This window comes from Triturus cristatus, chromosome 7 (assembly GCF_964204655.1).
Source record: "Triturus cristatus chromosome 7, aTriCri1.1, whole genome shotgun sequence".
In the NCBI taxonomy this organism is placed as follows: domain Eukaryota; kingdom Metazoa; phylum Chordata; class Amphibia; order Caudata; family Salamandridae; genus Triturus; species Triturus cristatus.
Window position 1 is genome coordinate 1,846,991,178 of NC_140590.1, and position 18,937 is coordinate 1,847,010,114.

Genomic DNA, 18,937 nt, shown 5'->3' on the forward strand with positions numbered 1-18,937 from the left:
AGGGTGCCCGGGGCCGGAGAACCCGACCCTGGGCCCGGCCGGGTCCCTGGACCCAGCCGGGGCCCCCAGTTCCGCAGGGGAAGCCTCCCCGGGCCCTCCGGACCCCGTCCCGGGCACCCTGCCACGTGGCAAGTCCCTGGACAGAGCCCAGGGCGGGGAGGCCGCCCTCCCCGGGGTCCCCAGGGGCCCGGCCGGAACTCCTGAACCCAGACAAGAGAGGGGAGGCTCCCTGGACACAACAGAACCTCGTTCCGGGCCTTTGGCAGTGCCGCAGGCTGGGGGACGGGGCCCGGGGCCAGAGACCCCGACCCAGGGCCCGGCCGGGCCCCTGGACCCAGCCGGGGCCCGCAGGCGCAGGGGAAGCATCCCCGGGCCCTCCGGACCCCGCCCTGGGCACCCTGCCACGTGGCAGGACCCATGACGGAGCCCGGGGCGGGGAGGCCGCCATCCCCGGGGCCCCCAGGGGCCCGGACGGAACTCCTGAACCCAGACGAGCAAGGGGAGGCTCCCCGGACACAACGGAACCCCGTCCCGGGCCTTTGGGAGTGCCACAGGCCCGGGAGACGGGGCCCCCAGGCCCGCAGGCGCAGGGGAAGCCTCCCCAGGCCCTCCGGACCCTGCCCCGGGCACCCTGCCACGTGGCAGGACCCAGGATGGAGCCCGGGTGGGGAGGCCGCCCTCCCCGGGGCCCCCAGGGGCCCGGACGGAACTCCTGAACCCAGACGAGCGAGGGGAGGCTCCCTGGACACAACGGAACCCCGTCCCGGGCCTTTGGCAGTGCTGCAGGCTGGGGGAGGGTGCCCGGGGCCGGACACCATGACCCGGGGCCCAGCCATGCCCCTGGACCCAGCCAGGGCCCACAGGTGCAGGGGAAGCCTCCCAGGCCCTCCGGACCCCGTCCCGGGCACCCTGCCACGCGGCAGGACCCAGGACGGAGCCCGGGATGGGGAGGCTGCCCTCCACGGGGCCCTCAGGGGCCCGGCCAGAGCTCCTGAACCCAGCCGAGCTAGGGGAGGCGCCCCGGCCACAACGGAACCCTGTTCCGGGCCTTTGGGAGTGTCGCAGGCCGGGGGACGGGGCCCGGGGCCGGAGCCTCTGACCCAGGGCCCGGCCAGGCCCCTGGACCCAGCCGGGGCTCCCAGGACCACAGACGCAGGGGAAGCCTCCCTGGACCCTCCGGACCCCTTGTCCTGGGCAGCCTGCCACGCGGCAGCCCCCAGGACAGAACCAGGGTAGCATCCGGGCCCGTCCAGCTGCCGGCTGAGAACCGAGAGAGGTCTCAGAGTACCCTGTCCCTAGTAATCCGGAGGAAGGTTACCCCCCTTTCTTGAAACCCGCGCGCTCCGAGTGACGGAGGGGACCCTAGGGGCAAACGCGCCCGGCCTCCTGGAGCCCTGGTTGGGATACGGGAGGCGAATGGACCCTCATCGGGACTTCCAGGCCACCCAAGCCATCTGGCCCCCCTTATAGGAAAGCATTGCGTGCGACCAGATGGCCGAGGGGAAAGGAGCGACCAGATGGCTGGCAACTGAAAGGACTCCCGACTGCCCGCCCAGAGCCGAGCCATAGCGATAGGGCTCCCGCCTGATCCAAGGGCTCGGTGGGCTCTGCTTCCCGGAGGGCTCGGGGACAGCGGCTGGGCCTCAGGCACGGGGGAGGACCGACAGAGCTCTCGGGCCCGGGACCCCCGGGGGGAGGACTGCCCGGAACCCGTGGAGCCCGTCCCTGGGCAGTTTGCCACGCCGCGGGCCGGAGGAGGGAAGCCCCGGATGCCTGGGAGGATGTTGCCCGGGCGTAGCCCATCTGGTCCCCGGCAAAGAACCACCAGCCCCGGAGGGGTCTTCCGGCACACCCTGCCCCTACTAATCCGGAGGAAGGCTATCCCCCTTTCTTGTAACCCATGCGCTCCGAGTGACAGAGGGGACCCTAGGCGCGGATGCGCCTGGCCTCCTGGAGCCCTGGCTGGGATCCGCGAGGCGAATGGACCCTCATCGGGACTTCCAGGCCGGCCCGGCCATCTGGTCGCCCCATTGGAAAGCATTGCGCGCGACCAGATGGCCGAGGGCAGAGGTGCAACCAGATTGCCGGGACTGAAACGACTCCCATCAGTCCAACCCCGAGCCTTCGCCCTAGGGTTCCCGCCTGCCCACGCAGGGCTCCGTGGCTGCAGGGCTCTGGGCCTGCAGGGCTCCAGGGCTGCAGGGCTCCGGGGCTGCAGGGCTCCGGGCCTGCTGGGCTCCAGGGCTCCAGTCTGAAGGGCTCCAGGGCTGCAGGGCTTTGGGGCTGCAGGGCTCGGGGGACCCATGGAGCCCGTTCCGGGCACTTTGCCTCGCCGCGGGCTGGAGGAGGGAGCACCGGACGCCCCGGGGAAGTGGTGTCCGGGCTTGGCCCATCTGGTCCCCGTCTGAGAACTGCCATCCCCAGGAGGGGTGTCCCGGCATACCCTGCCCCTAGTAATCCAGAGGAAGGCTACCCCCCTTTCTGGTAAACCGTGCACACCAAGTGACGGAGGGGACCCTAGGCCTGGACGCACCCGACCTCCTGGAGCCCTGCCTGGGATCGGGGAGGCGAATGAGCCCCCATCGGGACAGCCCGGCTATCTGGTCGCCCCATTGGAAAGCATTGCGTGCGACCAGGTGGCCGAGGGAAAGGTGCGACCAGATGGCCGGGACCGAAAGGACTCCCAGCTGCCCACACCGAGCCATAGCGGTAGGGCTCCTGCCTGCCCTTGAAGGGCTTCGGGGCTCTGCACCAGGGACTCTTGTCCCGGGCAGATGGACACTTGGCAGGCCGCAGGACGTGGGATCCCAGGCCCTGACCAAAAATCAGGAGGCCCGGGGCCGGTCCCTGCTTCTCAACGCAGCCAGGCTGGGGAGATCGGGGAGCCTGCCCAAGCACGAGGGACCCCAGTCCCGGGCACACGGTCCCTCAGGTTGTGCGCTCGTTTTCCATAATTTCTTTCAAAATTCCGCGAAGACGCATTCCGCAAATTCCGCCCAGCCCTAATCATAACCTGTACTCTGCATAGCATTTTAATCACTCCATGCCTTGACGTATGCATTGGGTAAAGTACTAAACCCATGAGCATTGGCTAAGATGGCACTCCTCTAAGGGATAACTCGCCTACGGTTTGAGTGTGCACCATACATCTTGGAGCAGTGTTAGGAGAGTGTTGGGAGAGTTTATCCGGAAATGTAATGAATATGCCATAGAATAATTTAATTATGGACTGAGTGTTGGCATATAAGAGCGTGTACTGCACCTAGTACGTATTAGAATATCTGCACGGCTTGCACAGTACAATAAGCACTTTATTGCCCCAATGGGTGTAAAGATTGAAGTCCTTCAGGAGATAAGGCATGAGGGGGTTCATCCAAACCAGTTCCTGTGGATTTTCAATATCTGTTATGATTGATTTTATTCTTGGGTTCAGCTGAACCTGATATAGTATTGTTTTAATTGTTTAGCTAGGCCCAGCTTAACTTGAATATATGTTACACGGTATTGTCTTTTAATGTGTTTTCAAGAAATTGTAATGTTTTCAATTAACTATGCATGATAAACAAATTTGAATTTGACTCTTCGGTAACCCTGGGCACTGAACTCCACTCCGCTGGTGGATATTGCGGAATTTTGCATACTCCGCAGTCCGCAGAGAATGCGAAGTTCCTGCAAAACCTCCGACCCGCAGTGGAGGGCAGTTCAGCCCCAGACCCTCCCGCCTCCCCCCCCCAATAAATATTTTCTAAATACAATTTACAATGAAAGTAAAATAAAACCGCATTTTCCTTATTGCGGTGTCCCGGGCTGCCCTCCTCCTCACCGTAATCCCCTACGTCAGACATACGTCATGGTAGGACTGCACATGCGCAGTCCTACCAAATTGTACAGGATTACGGCAAGGTGGAGGGCGGCCAGGGACGCTGTGATAAGGTAAGTGCGGTTTTATTTTACTTTAATTGTAAATTGTATTTAGAAAATATTTATTGCGGGTGGGTGGGAGGCGTGTAGCGGAGCTCCATGGAGTTATTAGCCAACTCCGTAGAGCTCGGCGTACAGCAACTCCGCCTGCTACGCCCGGGTTTACTCTAAGGTCCTCAATCTGAGTATGTGAATTTAAGTACAGGGGAGGGGTATCTGGGCCTCTGATTCTGGCTGGTATTCCCACACATAAATCCAGGGATTTGGAGGTAGGTACCTCGAAGTAGGGAATAACACAGACAGGCTTGGACCTGTTGGGTCCAAATCCTTGAGTTTTCCACATCCCCAAGAGATGGCAGTTCCACTCTGCTCCAAGTTGCCCAGGAGTCCAGCAGTGGTCCAGGAAAGGGACACAAAACACACTTAAGACTTGTTAGGCATGAGAGGTGGTTTTTGGCCACAAAAGGCCCATAACCAGTCAGGTATTGAGCCTCTTGTAAGGGACTGCTCTCACTGTTAGCACTCCAAAAACCTTTCATCGTCCTAAACCTCCTCTTCCACTTTATCGCTTTTTTATAATTTGTCATTTTCTATTTTATTTGAGGGATTTACAAGCAATATCGAGTGAGTATTGCCTTAAAGGGGTAGAGAGGGGAGAAATAATTTTACTTATACTAAGTCGTGGGAGAATAACCCGGTTGAGATTGCTAAGGTTATTTCTTTTCAATGTCCCAGAGGCTGTTGATTTTAGCCATACTCACAGCATCATTTTATATTTGAATACTCATGCAAGGTGTTTGTCGACAAGCAAATCACCTCTGCTCACTTGAGCCTAGCAGAATGCAAATGGGAGAGAAGAGTCTGACTAGATTCACCCTTCTGAAATGTTCTATGTTGTGTCAAGAATTCATTGAGATGGGAGGAGAGCCCGCACTGACCAGTGTGCGGCAGAGTGTGGCTCCCCTCCCCTCAGATGCGGTGTGGATGCTAGTCAAGGATACATAAATATATACGTACACAAATATGTTACGTCACACGACGTAACATTCACAAAATGAAAAAACACTGAAATACATCAGTTATACTTCAGTGAGCTAACTATAACCAGCACCCTCTTCATGCACTGCTTATGAGCTCACATATTACATCACTCATGACATGTTAAATGACATCACAACTGATAGAGTGTCACGTTATTCTGAAATTTGTAGGGGTGCATCATATTCACTGTTAGTCAGCACCCACATATTAATCGACGTAGGTTAAGTGTGCCATAGAAATGTATCACTAGAATTGTTTAACTTGGGTATGATTAAAAATGTAACCATGTTTTTCATGAAGAGTCATGCTGCAGATCATTGCAAATGTATTTTAGTAAACGCAAAATGTTTGATTTTCACGTAATGCAATGTGTTAGTTTAAATGTGCGCCATGTTAAAGTTACACGTGCAAGTTTACTTATTCACGTATATAAAAGTGATGAAACTAATGCTTAAAGTGTGATTTAGGAGTGTTTAACCGTGTAAAGGCCTGATCGCATATACGTTTAAAGAGAAAGGCCTGTTCATTTTCTTATGTTAGCTAAACATTGTAGGCCGAAAATGATTTCCTTGGTAAAGGCTTTGGGTTTCGGGAGAGTGGAAAGTCTTAGAGAAGAGAAAAGTTTTTCGTTCCGATGTTTCTGGTGCAGGTGCAAGGACATTTAGCTCGTTAGAGAGACTAGGTCTTTGTTATAGGAGTTAGGATGGTACGAGAAGCCAACAGGGGAGTACATTGGAATGTGCGGATGATACTTTCAGCGGAGAAGGTGCCTGGGACCCAAGGTCAAGCTAACTGTCGTTGGATGGAATACAAGTTTGGAAGAATACCTGGCTGAAGAGGTGTGCCGGAGGGCATGTTCTACGTTTTTGGGATTTTGTATTAGGGACAGTGCCACGAGGGTGGAGTAGTTGAGGTTTAGATGGGAAGCTAGAAGGAGCATCTTAGAACGAGCTCTGACTAAGTGAATGTACTTCTTAGGAAGTCTTCACTTCTGACACCTTTGTATTCTCTTGCCTGGGAGGGAAATGCTAAGTAGGGATGTCACCTTAGAGATAGAGTAGGGGAAGGATAACTGTTTTTCTTTTAGGCTAATGGTTTCAGATATAGAGATTGGACTAACCATTGTTTTATTGATGCTTTTAGAATTGATTATCTTGTTTATTCTGAGTCGTATGAGACTCTTGCGTAGAATTTCCTTTGTATTAGTGCCCGTCTATTTTCTTAACCTTGTATTGAGGTGCTTATATGTACATTTATTCCTGGTTGTAATAAAATCTTAAAAATTTAGACTCGAAGTCAGTGGTCCTTTGGAACGGAAATTTTGATTTCGTTAATAATGTATTGAGATTGGAATTTTCTCCCCTCTACACTATTTAGCAGATAAAAAGATCCTGGCGACCTGAGAGGATTCTTGGAGATAATCAGGTAGACAAGAATCTGATCCTATCACTGATTATGGTTCAACATTGTTAAAATTACTAATGAGATCAACCACTGATCCTGACAGTGTGCTATAGGCTTTGGGACCTATTGGAATACTTTAATCTTTGTTTTTTTCAGTGAATATATATAGATAATTTCGATATGTTGGAATTCGAACATATATGTGTGTGTGTGAGCTTAATGCAACATATATTGAAATTCAACAAGTGTCCTGGGTACACCCCAGTTCTGGGCACCATAAATTTACAGTGTCAGCGAAATCTTTGAAACTTTTTAGTCGCACAGATAGTTTTTTAATGAGGTTAGTGTAGCCACTAATTATTCATTTTGAATTAAGGCGGTTTTGCTTATTTCTGGATATCCTTCCTTTTCTTTACCCCACACTTTGTAGGTCTGGCTTGAAAGAGCAATACTTATAGTTCCCACCTCAGTAAAATATATCAGAGCGGGCCTTTGGCTCCTCCCAAAAGAGTATTAATCTCCCACCTCATCCCATTGGTTGTTTGGTGCATCATTCTGCCTTCCTGTAAGTGTTTCCATTGAAATGATTGAGGGACTATTTTATATCTGAAAAGTAGCCCCACTGACAACACTGCTTGTTATTTTTAATTTCTTCATCTCCTATCTGATTTATACAGGGAGAGCAAACCATTTCTCTATTTTTGTCCCCGTATTGGCAAACCCAAAAGAGCGGACTTTCATGTCATCAACTATATTTGTGCATGTAACGCATATAAACAGCTTTTGTATATGGTCATGTTCGCATGATTTGGCACACTAAAGGCAGATCTATTTGCTTTGCCGATGCTTGTTTAATAAGCCATCCTCACTCTAGCGCCTGCTTTGAGATTTCCCTACTTTGACAATATACTTTTTTTTAAGGCATACCTTTTTTTTCAATCTAGGAGACAACTAATAATGTACCCAAGCTGAACTAATATGTTTAGGATACTCAGTTAAATTTTCAGTGAGTGTTGCACGCAGAAATACAAACCTTAGATGAATATTTTTTAGGGTTTGCTTGGCCCCCGGTAATGTTGCGGCACCACAGTAAGACAAATCTTATTTTTATGCAGGTGGCACTCCCCAGATCTTCATTGAGGATATTAAATTAGAACATAACACAACTAAAACGCCCTTGAGAATTAGACATGTGACGTGTACGCTGCAATCCTTGCGGATAGTGCGTGGTGGCCTGCACTGGAGCTGGGAAGACCAGATTTCTGTCGCAAAACATTCATATTTCACCAACCACGCAAAGGCAGTGGTAGCCCATTTGCAAATGGAAGGGGGCCAACAGACCACTTTCCCTTTGTGAATGTTGACAAAAACGTTTTTTAACCCCTTCGGTGCCGAGGACGAAATGGTTACGTCCTCGGCAACGGTGGAGCTGTGCCGAGGACGTGACCATTACGTCCTGGCACTGGCCCACGGGGAAAGCGCTGGCGCTCCCCAAGTGGGCCGCCCCCCTACATGTCCCCACTGGGGAAGGCAGCTACCTCCCCAAACCTCTCCCTCGGCAATCAGATGACGTTGGCGCGCTCATGGTGTGACGACTTCATCATAGGTTGCCGGGGACTCGCTGGAAGCCATTTGCTTACAGCGCGTCTAGGGATAGGATGGAAAAAGGTGAGTCCTTCACTCGGGGGGGGGGGGGGGTGGTTGGGGAAAAACAGACACAGGGGGAAAGGAAAGAGTTTTTCCTTTCCCCCATGTGCCTGTTTCTAATGAATTCCTGCTCCACGATCGCAGGCAATTTTGATTTCGCCTCAATACGTTTTGGGCCCTTGCCTGTCACGGGTACTTGGGCCTCCCACACGAGTGAGGCACCATTTTTATCGGGAGACCTGGGGAAACGCTGGGTGATAGGAAATTTGTGTCGGCCCGGTGATGCCACAACTTTCCCACACAAAAATGTGTGGAAAAAGTGATTTTTTCCACTAAATTTGAGGTTTGCAGGGGATTCTGGGTAAGAAAACGTTGGGGGATCCATGCAAGCCATACCTCCCTGGAATCCCCCGGGTGTCTAGTTTTTAGAAATGTGTGGTTTTGGTAGGTTTCCCTAGCTGGCTGCCGAACACGGGGCCAAAAACCCAGGTGACACCCCTTGCAAAACCAGGTCGGTTTGTGATAGGCAATTTTGATGTAGCCTCAATGCGTTTTGGGCCCTTGGCTGTCGCGGGTACTTGGGTCTCCCACACGAGTGAGGCACCATTTTTATCGGGAGACCTGGGGGAACGCTGGGTGGCAGGAAATTTGTGTCAACCCGGTGATGCCACAACTTTCCCACACAAAAATGTGTGGAAAAAGTGATTTTTTCAGTTAAATTTTAGGTTTGCAGGGGATTCTGGGTAAGAAAACATTTCCCGGGGTGTCCAGTTTTGAAAAATGTATAGGTTTGCTAGGTACTTTGCAAAAAAAGGGACATATTTCACTGTGAAAATGTGGTGTGTCTACCTTGCGTTTTGGGCCATTTCCTGTCGCTGGCAATAGGCCTACCCACACAAGTGAGGTACCATTTTTCTTGGAAGACTTTGGGGAATGCGGGGTGGGTGGAATTTTATGGATCCACGCAGATTCCAAAACTTTCCACCACAGAAATGTGAGGAAAATGTGTTTTTTTAAACAATTTTTTAGGTTTGCAAGGGATTCTGGGTAACAGAACCTGGTGAAAGCCAGTCACGTCACCCCATCCTGGATTCCCCTGGGTGTCTAGTTTTAAAAAATGTATAGATTTGCTAGGTTTCCCTAAGTGCCGGCACAGCTAGGGTTCAAAAACTACAGCTAGGCTCTTTGCAAACAAAGGGTCATTTTTCACTGTGAAAATGTGGTGTGTCCACGTTGCGTTTTGGGCCGTTTCCTGTCGCGGGCACTAGGCCTACCCACAAGTGAGGTATAATTTTTCTCGGACGACTTTGGGGAATGCGGGGTGTGTGGAATTTTGTGGATCCACACTGATTCAAGAACTTTCCACCACAGAAAAGTGAGGAAAATGTGTTATTTTTTTAAAATTGTTTAGGTTTGCAGGGGATTCTGTGTAACAGAACCTGGTGAGAGCCAGTCAAATCACCCCATCCTGCATTCCCCTGGGTGTCTAGTTTTCAAGAATGTATAGGTTTGCTAGGTTTCCCTAGGTGCCGGCAGAGCTAGGATTCAAAAACAACATCTAGGCTCTTTGCAAAAAAAGAGGGCATTTTTCACTGTGAAAATGTGGTGTGTCCACCTTGCGTTTTGGGTCGTTTCCTGTCGCGGGCACTAGGCCTACCCACACAAGTGAGGTACCATTCTTCTCGAAAGACTTTGGGGAACGCGGGGTGGGTGAAATTTTGTGGATCCACGCAGATTCCAGAACTTTCCACCACAGAACAGTGAAGAAAATATATATTTTTTTACAAATATTTAGGTTTGCAAAGGATTCTGGGTGACAGAACCTGGTGAGAGCCAGTCAAGTCACTCGATCCTGGATTTCTGTGGGTGTCTAGTTTCCAAATATGTATAGGTTTGCTTGGTTTCCCTAGATGCCGGCAGGGCTAGGGGTAAAAAACTACAGCTAGGCACTTTGAAAAAAAAGGATAATTTTTCACTGCGAAAATGTGGTGTGTCCATGTTGCATTTGGGCCGTTTCCTGTCGCGGGCACTAGGCCTGCCCACACAAGTGAGGTACCATTCTTCTCTGAAGACTTTGGGGAACGCAGGGAGGGTGGAATTTTGTGGATCCACGCAGATTCCAGAACCTTCCACCACAGAAAAGTGAGAGGAAAATTTATTTTGTTTTACAAATATTTAGGTTTGCAAAGGATTCTGGGTAACAGAACCTGGTGAGAGCCAGTCAAGTCACCCGATCCTGGATTTCCGTGGGTGTCTAGTTTCCAAAAATGTGTAGGTTTCCTTGGTTTCCCTAGGTGCCGGCAGAGCTAGGGTTAAAAAACTACAGCTAGGCACTTTGCAAAAAAGGGTCATTTTTCACTGTGAAAATGTGGTGTGTCCATGTTGCGTTTTGGGCCGTTTCCTGTCGCGGGCACTAGGCCTACCCCCACAAGTGAGGTACCATTTTTTTAGAAAGACTTTGGGGAATGCGGGGTGCATGGAATTTTGTGGATCCACGCAGATTCCAGAACTTTCCACCACAGAAAAGTGAGGAAAATGTGTTTTTTTTTTTTAAATCATTTTTTAGGTTTGCAGGAGATTCTGTGTAACACAACCTGGTGAGAGCCAGTCAAGTCACCCCATCCTGAATTCCCCTGGGTGTCTAGTTTTGAAGAATGTATAGGTTTGCTAGGTTTCCCTAGGTGCCGGCAGAGCTAGGATTCAAAAACTACATCAAGGCACTTTGCAAAAAAAGAGGGAATTTTTCACTGTGAAAATGTGGTGTGTCCACCTTGCGTTTTGGGTTGTTTCCTGTCGCGGGCACTAGGCCTACCCACACAAGTGGGGTACCATTCTTCTCGAAAGACTTTGGGGAACACGGGGTGGGTGAAATTTTGTGGATCCACGCAGATTCCAGAACTTTCCACCAAAGAAAAAATAGGAAAATATGTTTTTGTTTCCACGTTGCGTTTTGAGAAGTTTCCTGTCGTGGGCAGATGGCCTACCCACACAAGTGAGGTACCATTTTTATCGGGAGACTTAGGGTAACACAGAACTGTAGAGCAACTGGTATTACCTATTGACTTTCGATGCATTTCTGACTTCCAAATGAAAGACAATGTGTAAAAAATAAGTCATTTTGAAAAATGACCTATAATTCTCATGCTAGTATGGGTACTCCCATTTTCGGAAATGTGCAAATATCTACTGTTTCTAAACTCTATATTTTGTTCCCATTTCAGAAATACATAGGTGTCTTTCATACCGATTTTTTCATGTATACATTTTCCCAAAATAATTGCTATATACCCGGTACATAATAAAAAAACATTGCAAGATGCTGCTCAGTTATTGGCTCTGGGTTCCTTGGGTCCTTGGTGAACCTACAAGTCCTATATATCCCCACAACCAGAAGGATCCAGCGGATGTAATGGTATATTGGTTTCAAACATCTGTCATACTAGAAGTTACAAGTGAAAACGTTGGCACAATTGGCTGGTTTTCTTCAACTTATTTTCATTTCTTTTCTATTTTCAACTGTTAGTTTCTATACGAAAACCTTGAAGGATCTACACCAATGACCCCTTGCTGAATTCTGAATTTTGTCTACTTTTCTAAAATGTATAACTTTCCAGGAACCATTATTGCTTTCATACCAATTTGTACCATTAACTGGAATGAGGTTGAAAGCAGAAATAATAGCAAAAATAGGCTATGTCCCAGAAAAATGCCAAAACTGTGCAAAAAATGTTGGTTTTCTGACAAAAGTCTGCTTGACCCTGAAAGCTGGGAAGATGGTGATTTCAGCACCACAACCCCTTTTTTGATACCATTTGCAGGGGAAAAACCAGACGCTTCCATCTGGAGCCCTTTTTTCCAAAAAAACCCAACATTTAGATGTATTTTGGCTAATTTCTGGGTCCCCTCCAGGAGAACCCACAAACCCTGGGTACCTTTAGAATCCCCATGATGTTGGTAAAAAGGACGCAAATTTGGCGTGGATACCTTAGGTGGTCGAAAAGTCACAGGGGCCTAAGCGAGAACTACATTAAATAGCCAAAAAAAGGCGTGGCACATGGGGGGAAAAGGCCTGGCAGCAAAGGGGTTAAGAGCCTAGTCTTAGGCAAGTTTGTAAAACTTTTTATTTTCTTTGTACAGGCTGCATTATAAGAAAAGATTGCTTCATATAAAAGAAACAACAGACATGGTGGTCTGCTGACCCCAGCAGGCCACCATCCCTGCAACGGTGGTGAATTGCAAGGGGCTGCAGATTGTGACCTATCTCATTAATATTCATGAGACAGGTCAAATGCGGCTACTATCTGGTACTTAGTGAATCGGCCTATTAGTAGTATAAAAGGTGTTGGAGCTGTGCTGCCAGGGCAGCATAAGTGTGAGCAGCTGCATCTCTTTACTTGCCTGCTCAGTTTGCAAATCAGTAGTTGCAGTTCTGAAGCATGGACATCTAGAAAAGAGTTAGCGTGGAGCGCAGAGGCGCATTGGTCTTTATGTTGACTGTAGTTTGTTTTGATGGGGCAAACAAGAGATGCTGAAGCACTGGACAGAGGCATGTAGACCTTCATGTCAGGGGCACAAACACTCGCAGATGGGGGCACAGATCTGCGACAGAGTCAGTGACACGTGGCCTGTCCTCACAGCAGTAATCAGGTGTAAAGATGAGCGGGAAGGCACATGGGCGCTCACACAGGAGAGCAATCAGGAGCAGAAACTCCTCAGTCTGAGGAATGTGGAGAATAAGTGGTCAGATGTACGAAGTCTTTTAAGGGTTGCAAAAGGCACAAGCCAGTAAAATGCTTTTAGGCATCTCCCAACCCTATTTTGCAAGTCGGTTACCTAGTACCGGTTCACAAAATAGGGTTTGCAAGTTGCTATTAGGAAGAGGCGTGTTAAGGGCCTCTCTAATAGAGAGTCGCACTGGTATGTAGGAATATTTTGTAACCAGGAATGCGGTCGCAAAACATTCACAGTTACCACTAACTTCAAGTTGGTTGTAAGCCATTCGCAAAATGTGAATGGGGGCGCCAACATTTTTTCAGAGCAGGTAGTGGTCCCACGGACCACTGCCTGCCTTTAAAAACATGAAACGAAAACTTATTTTTTTTCTTTTATATGCAAAAAACGGGCTGCATTTGAAATAGTTGCTTTATTTAAAAAGCAATCACAGAAATGACACCATCCCTGTGCGTGCCCGCCATTCCCAATAGGTCGTAAATTGTGGCCTGCCTCATGAATATTAATTAGATAGATCTCTTCAGACCCATTTGTGAATCGCAAACAGTGACTGAGACACTGTTGTACATCAGGTTTTGCGACTCGCAAAGTGCGAGTCGCTAAAAATAGCAATTTGCGAGTCACAAAATCAGACGGTCGTCCATGGGGCCCATGATTACCCATGCAGGGGTCACAGTTACTCTACAAACGAGTGAAGGGGCACACCGACTCATGCACAGGGGTTGCAGTTAATAATGGAAACAAGTAGGAATCACAGGTGCAGCGACTAGAGCAAAGGCATATGGGCCCGGAACCTCTAGTTCTCTCTCTCCCCCTCTCTCTCACCTCTCTCTCTCACCTCTCTCTCTCTCACTCTCTCCCTCTCTCCCCCTCTCTCTCTCTCTCTCTCTCTCTCTCTCTCTCTCTCTCTCTCTTATTCTCTCTCTCCCTCTCTCTCTCTCTCTCTCTCTCTCTCTCTCTCCCTCTCTCTCTCTCCCCCTCTCTGTCTCTCTTTCTCTCTCTCTCACCTCTCCCTCCCTCTCCCTCTCTCTCTCTGTCTCACATTCTCTCTCTCACTCTTTCCCTCTCTCTCTCCCACTCTCTCTCCCACATTCTTTCTCGCTCTCTCACATTTTCTCTCTCTCCCTCTCTGTCTCTTTCTCCCTCTCTCTCTCTCCATCTGTCTCTTTCTCTCTCTCTCTCCTCTTTCTCTCTTTCTCCCTCTCTCTCTCTCCCTCTTTGTCTCTTTCTCTTTCTCTCTCTCCCCTCTCTCTTTCTCTCAATCTCTCTCTCCCTCTCTCTCACATTCTCTCTCTCTCTCACATTCTCTCTCTCTTGCTCCCTCTCTCTCCCTCTTTCTCTCTCACATTCTCTCTCTCTCTCTCCCGCTCCCTCCCTCTCTCTCTTACATTCTCTCTCTCTCTCTCCCTCTCTCTCTCTCACATTCTCTCTCTCTCCCTCTCTCTCCCTCTCATCTCTCATCTCTCTCTCTCTCCGTCTCTTGCTCTCCCTCAGCATTGCTTTTTGGGTTCATGGTTGGCCATGCTCTTGGTCACTGGCTTTGTTTCAGTGTTGCTTGTCTAGGAGATAGTAACCCAAAGAGCTGGAACAGACTTAGTCCCAGATTTGCAAACATTCCACACAATTCTGCTCATTTCCTGTGGTGGTTCACATATGCCTGGATTTACAAACATTTCACAGAAAGCGGTGCAGCAAGTGACGTTGCTGTGTTGCATGAAAGGAAGAGAGCAGAACAGTACCATGTGTTCAAGGAAATGGTGCAGTTCTGCTCTCTTTATGAGCTGGCACACTTTGGGCTGCCTAGTGCCAATGCGGACACCCTTGCGTCGTAGTGCAAGGGTGCCTGTGATGCAGCATGGAATTTTAAATCCTCCCTTCGTCACAGACCAAATATCACACTAACGCATTCACTCAATGCATTCATTGGTGGGGCCCATAACACCAACACTCACACTTCATTGATCTGCTCTTACGGGAGAGATGAATGTTCCAAACGCTGACATGAAAGGAATACCTTATAACCTAAAGGAAATGTATTTACATAAACATACACTAAATATCCTTAATCCAGCACATTTTAATCCTGAACCTCGAGATATTCCTTCCACTTAGCCGATGGAAAATTAGTTGTGTTGGAAAAGTGATTTTAATCCTCTTCAATATTCATTCTATTCTTAACCTATTCCTTCCCAATAAATAACCCAACACATTTGCTTGTTAATCAATAATATTGTTTATCTAATTAATGTAAGAATTTAGTAAATTATTATTCAAACCACAGAACAACATATTTACCTAATCTGGCTATTAAGTCAATCAAGTCGTCATGCAGCACACTACAGTCCCAAAGATTGGGTCTGGACCATAAGCGTGTAAGCATCAATCAATGCCCATCAGTTCGAGAGTCCACAGTTTATCAGGAAATTGGGCAGCACTTTAGTCTGTCAAAGATTCAGGGAAACAGCTGTCCTGCAGTGTCACCGTCCTCTCCGTCAGCATAACGTCAGGCAAAAGGAAAAGGTCCGCTACTACCAACTCACTATTCTACCATCTTTTATAATGAAATGAAATGAAATTAATGACAAAATGTAACGAAAGTCAGTTTTAGGCACTTCTGATTGGTTGGTTACGATCGTCCGTTTCGGTTTCCCAAAGTCTATGATGTCACACCGTCAGACATGATCCATCCGGTTGTCAAAATTCTCCATTGTTAAAGCTCTTGGCAAAAGTCCAGTCGTGACCTTGCTTGGGTACAGGCTGTGTAGGTTATCTTGAGGCCACTTGTTCAGGAGCCTGGACATGCGCACTTGGTCTGAAACCTCGTGGAATGGTAGCTGTCTCGTCGTGTACGTAGGTCGGCCATTTTGTCATAGGCCAATCGGTCAACTTAAGCGAAACAAACACAAAAAGTAATTAAAACATGGAAATAACGAATAATAGGTTTAACCCTCACTAATTCCCCTATGTGTATGTAATTATCTAGCATAATGGCGACATTTAAAGCGTTTATATTCACCCAATGATGTCATCTGATACAACTTACACTTACGTCACAAAAGCAACATATATCATGCAATATTCTATTTTTCTAGTATTAGTATGCGTATGTATATTAGTATACAAATTATTTTAGCCATGCAAAATGCAAATGCCACATGTAATTCATACATTTGTAAGGTTGGTTAAGTACCACTCAAAACACATTAATATTATTACAATTAATAGATTATTCTAATTAGTATGAACATGCAAAAAGGGGGGGTATACAAAATTTTGTACTACCCGCTCCATCACCTGCATTATGATCAGGGTCGTTTTTGTGCAGGAAGACGTACCTTCCTGCACAACAAATATCCTTGGGAACTTCCCCTCTTTGTATGTCTGCAGGAGAACGTAGCACACAAGCAAAGAGGAAATAACACACCATTCTGGCACAAACTCATGTCTCCAACTCTTTGTAATATGGTTTTGAGTCAAAATCTAAGGGTGGATGCAGCATGAGAATGCCCAGGCACCACCCATGGAACAACTCCCTGATGCAAAGTAACACAAGGCAGTGCACAGCTAAGCAATACTTTTTTATTTAGAAATATTTGCGTTGTTTTGCGTTGCGTTGTTTTGCAAATACTAAAACGGATTTTGCGTCGGTAGTGCGACAAAAAAGTGATGCAAGCCCATCCAAAAGCCTTTGCAAATCTGGGCCTTTGTTCAAAGAATGTGAACATTAAACTTGGTTTTACAGTGGCTTTTGCATGAAGGGTTGAATCGCATAGATGAACAGAGACAGCAGCTCCAATGGAATAGCTATTGATTAGCTATTGAATACATTGCAAACCTTGGGGTCACATACACACAAGCGACCTCAAACGGATGGGTTACCCACCTCTTTTGTACCCAAACACTGCACATCAGACATAACTCGGGGACTCAGGGGGCGCCGCCATGACAGACTACACAGTTCAACACAGGGAGAGCTGGTTGGGGGTTTCGCTACTAAAGTAGGGATACAAATGCTTGCCCCCCCAAAACATTTAATCAACTGCCACCAAGCATTAGTCATTTCATGGTCAAGGGGATTGTAGCCACATAGGTTCAAAAGAGAACCACTTTGGGTGTACCTCCATCACTGAGCATAGACAACAGACCACATCTAGAGTACCTGTCAGGAGACTTATGACAAGAAGTTCTGCAGAGGGAAACATACTGGACAGGATGAGAAAATGAGGATCAGGAGGCCACATGGACACTGTGCCAGGGACCTTCAACCCTCCAGTGCCCTAGATCCAGTCTTGAACTGGATCATTCAGTTGATTCATAGGGGGTCAGCATGGACATCTCAAGGTTAGCTCGGTAGCTTTAAGATGCGTCGGGATGTGCCACTCATACAGTGCCACGTAAAGCAACATATCCCGTTTACTCAACGATACAAGGTGTTTCTGAAGAGGATCACAGTGAGCAGGCCCCCTTGCACCTCAAACCATTCAGACGCTCATTTACACTCAGTCTTTTGCAAATGTGTGCAAACATGAAACAGAATAGCCCTTAGTTTTGCATCAAAGGTATTTTTAGCAACCATCTCATGCCAAGAAATATCATCTTCCAAGCCACCCAGTCTGTTCCAGTCTCTGTGAACGACCGCTATCAACTCTAACGTCTCTCGTCAGAGGAGCTTCGAAGACTTGCAAACAGTCATTACAGGATCACGCAGGAATCTAGCAACAGCATGGTCAATCGATACATTATAGTGACTTTAAGCTTGGAATGTGTGATGACGTTACTGGGAACCGTCTTCAATTCCTTCATCGTATTTCTGAGCTTTAGATGTTGGGTGAGAAACCGCAAGCAACACTCTCTTGAGCTCATCTTGATTTTCCTGGGTTTGTCAAACATCAGCAGTGGGTCTCTCCTGGTCATAGATCATGTATGCCTCCTCACTTTGGTTTGCAACTGTGAACATCGAGCCTTCTTCAAAGCCTTTAGGTACTTCATTGAGTGCAGCATCGTCACCAGCTTTTGGTTCACCGCCTGGCTGTGTATCTTCTACTGCGTAAAGATCATGAACTTTCAACATGTGCTGCTCCTCTGGCTGAAGACCAAGATCTCTCAGGTGCTGCCCTGGATGTTCCTAGGCTCGGTTCTGGCTGCCCTGCTCACCAGTCTTCCATCGCTCACAGGGCTCACGGTGGCACCAATTAACTCTACGGAGATAGATCTTAAAAACCAAACCATCAAAGAATACAAAATGACTTTCAGCCTTTCCTTCCAGATCTACGTTGGGGCTTTTGGATATTCCATGCCACTTCTTGTTGTGACACTTTCTGTCTTGCTGATCATCACATCGCTCTGCCAACATGTCAGACATATGGCACTGAATGTAGATGGGTTTCCCAGCCCACGAATGGATGTCCACATCAGAGCCGCTATGACGGTGGTGTCTCTCTGGCTCCTCTACTTCTCTTTCTATCTGGCAATTATGCTCACTATTACAAGCTCTCTTGGTGCAGTGACAAGTCTCACATTTCCTGTTTCAGCACTTGTGACTTCCTGCTACTCCCCTCTCCAAGCATGGATATTAATCCTGGGGAACTCTAAGTTGAAGGAATCCATTTGGAAGATTCTGGGCCATGGCAGAATCCAGCATGGAGTAGACAGGGTTGTGCTGCCCACAGTGGGTGTTGACTCCCTGAATCCTTGACCTCAGTGCCTCCTCAATCATAGTGTCCTAAAGAAGAGACTTGGGGCCAGATGTATCAAGCCTTTTTCCCGTTCTCAAACGGGCTGATTCTCACAATCGGCCCGTTTGCGTACGGGAAAAGCCTTTTGGGATGTATCATCCCAAAAGGCCATCGCAAAATAGGTAATCGTAAAAATTACGATTTCCTATTTTGCAAATGCATTTAAGGAATCGCGATTGCTTAAATGCAATTCTGGAAGCAGACGAAAATTGCAATTTGACCTTAAGGAATTGCAAATTACCACCAACTTCAAGTTAGGGCATGTATGTGCGCCACATGTGCACACATGCATATTTCAATGGTGCAACAGGGTGTCCTTTTGGCACCCATGGCCCCTTGAAATTGCATTTGAAATTTGCGAGTACCCCAGTTAGCCATTCGTATGAGACAACAGGCCACCTCAAACTTAATCCGGGAAATTCAGGATTCTCATGGAACCCGCTTAGAGGACCCTAAAC

The 18,937-nt window shown here is 48.1% G+C and overlaps 1 protein-coding gene across 1 annotated transcript; it reads left to right on the forward strand.

Annotated features, from left to right (window-relative positions):
* Window positions 1-17,467: 17,467 nt before the first annotated feature.
* LOC146813425 (taste receptor type 2 member 1-like) lies at window positions 17,468-18,439 on the forward strand. Its single transcript, XM_085615424.1, has one exon. The coding sequence runs from the start codon at window positions 17,468-17,470 to the stop codon at window positions 18,437-18,439; it is 972 nt and encodes a 323-aa protein (XP_085471550.1).
* Window positions 18,440-18,937: the final 498 nt, after the last annotated feature.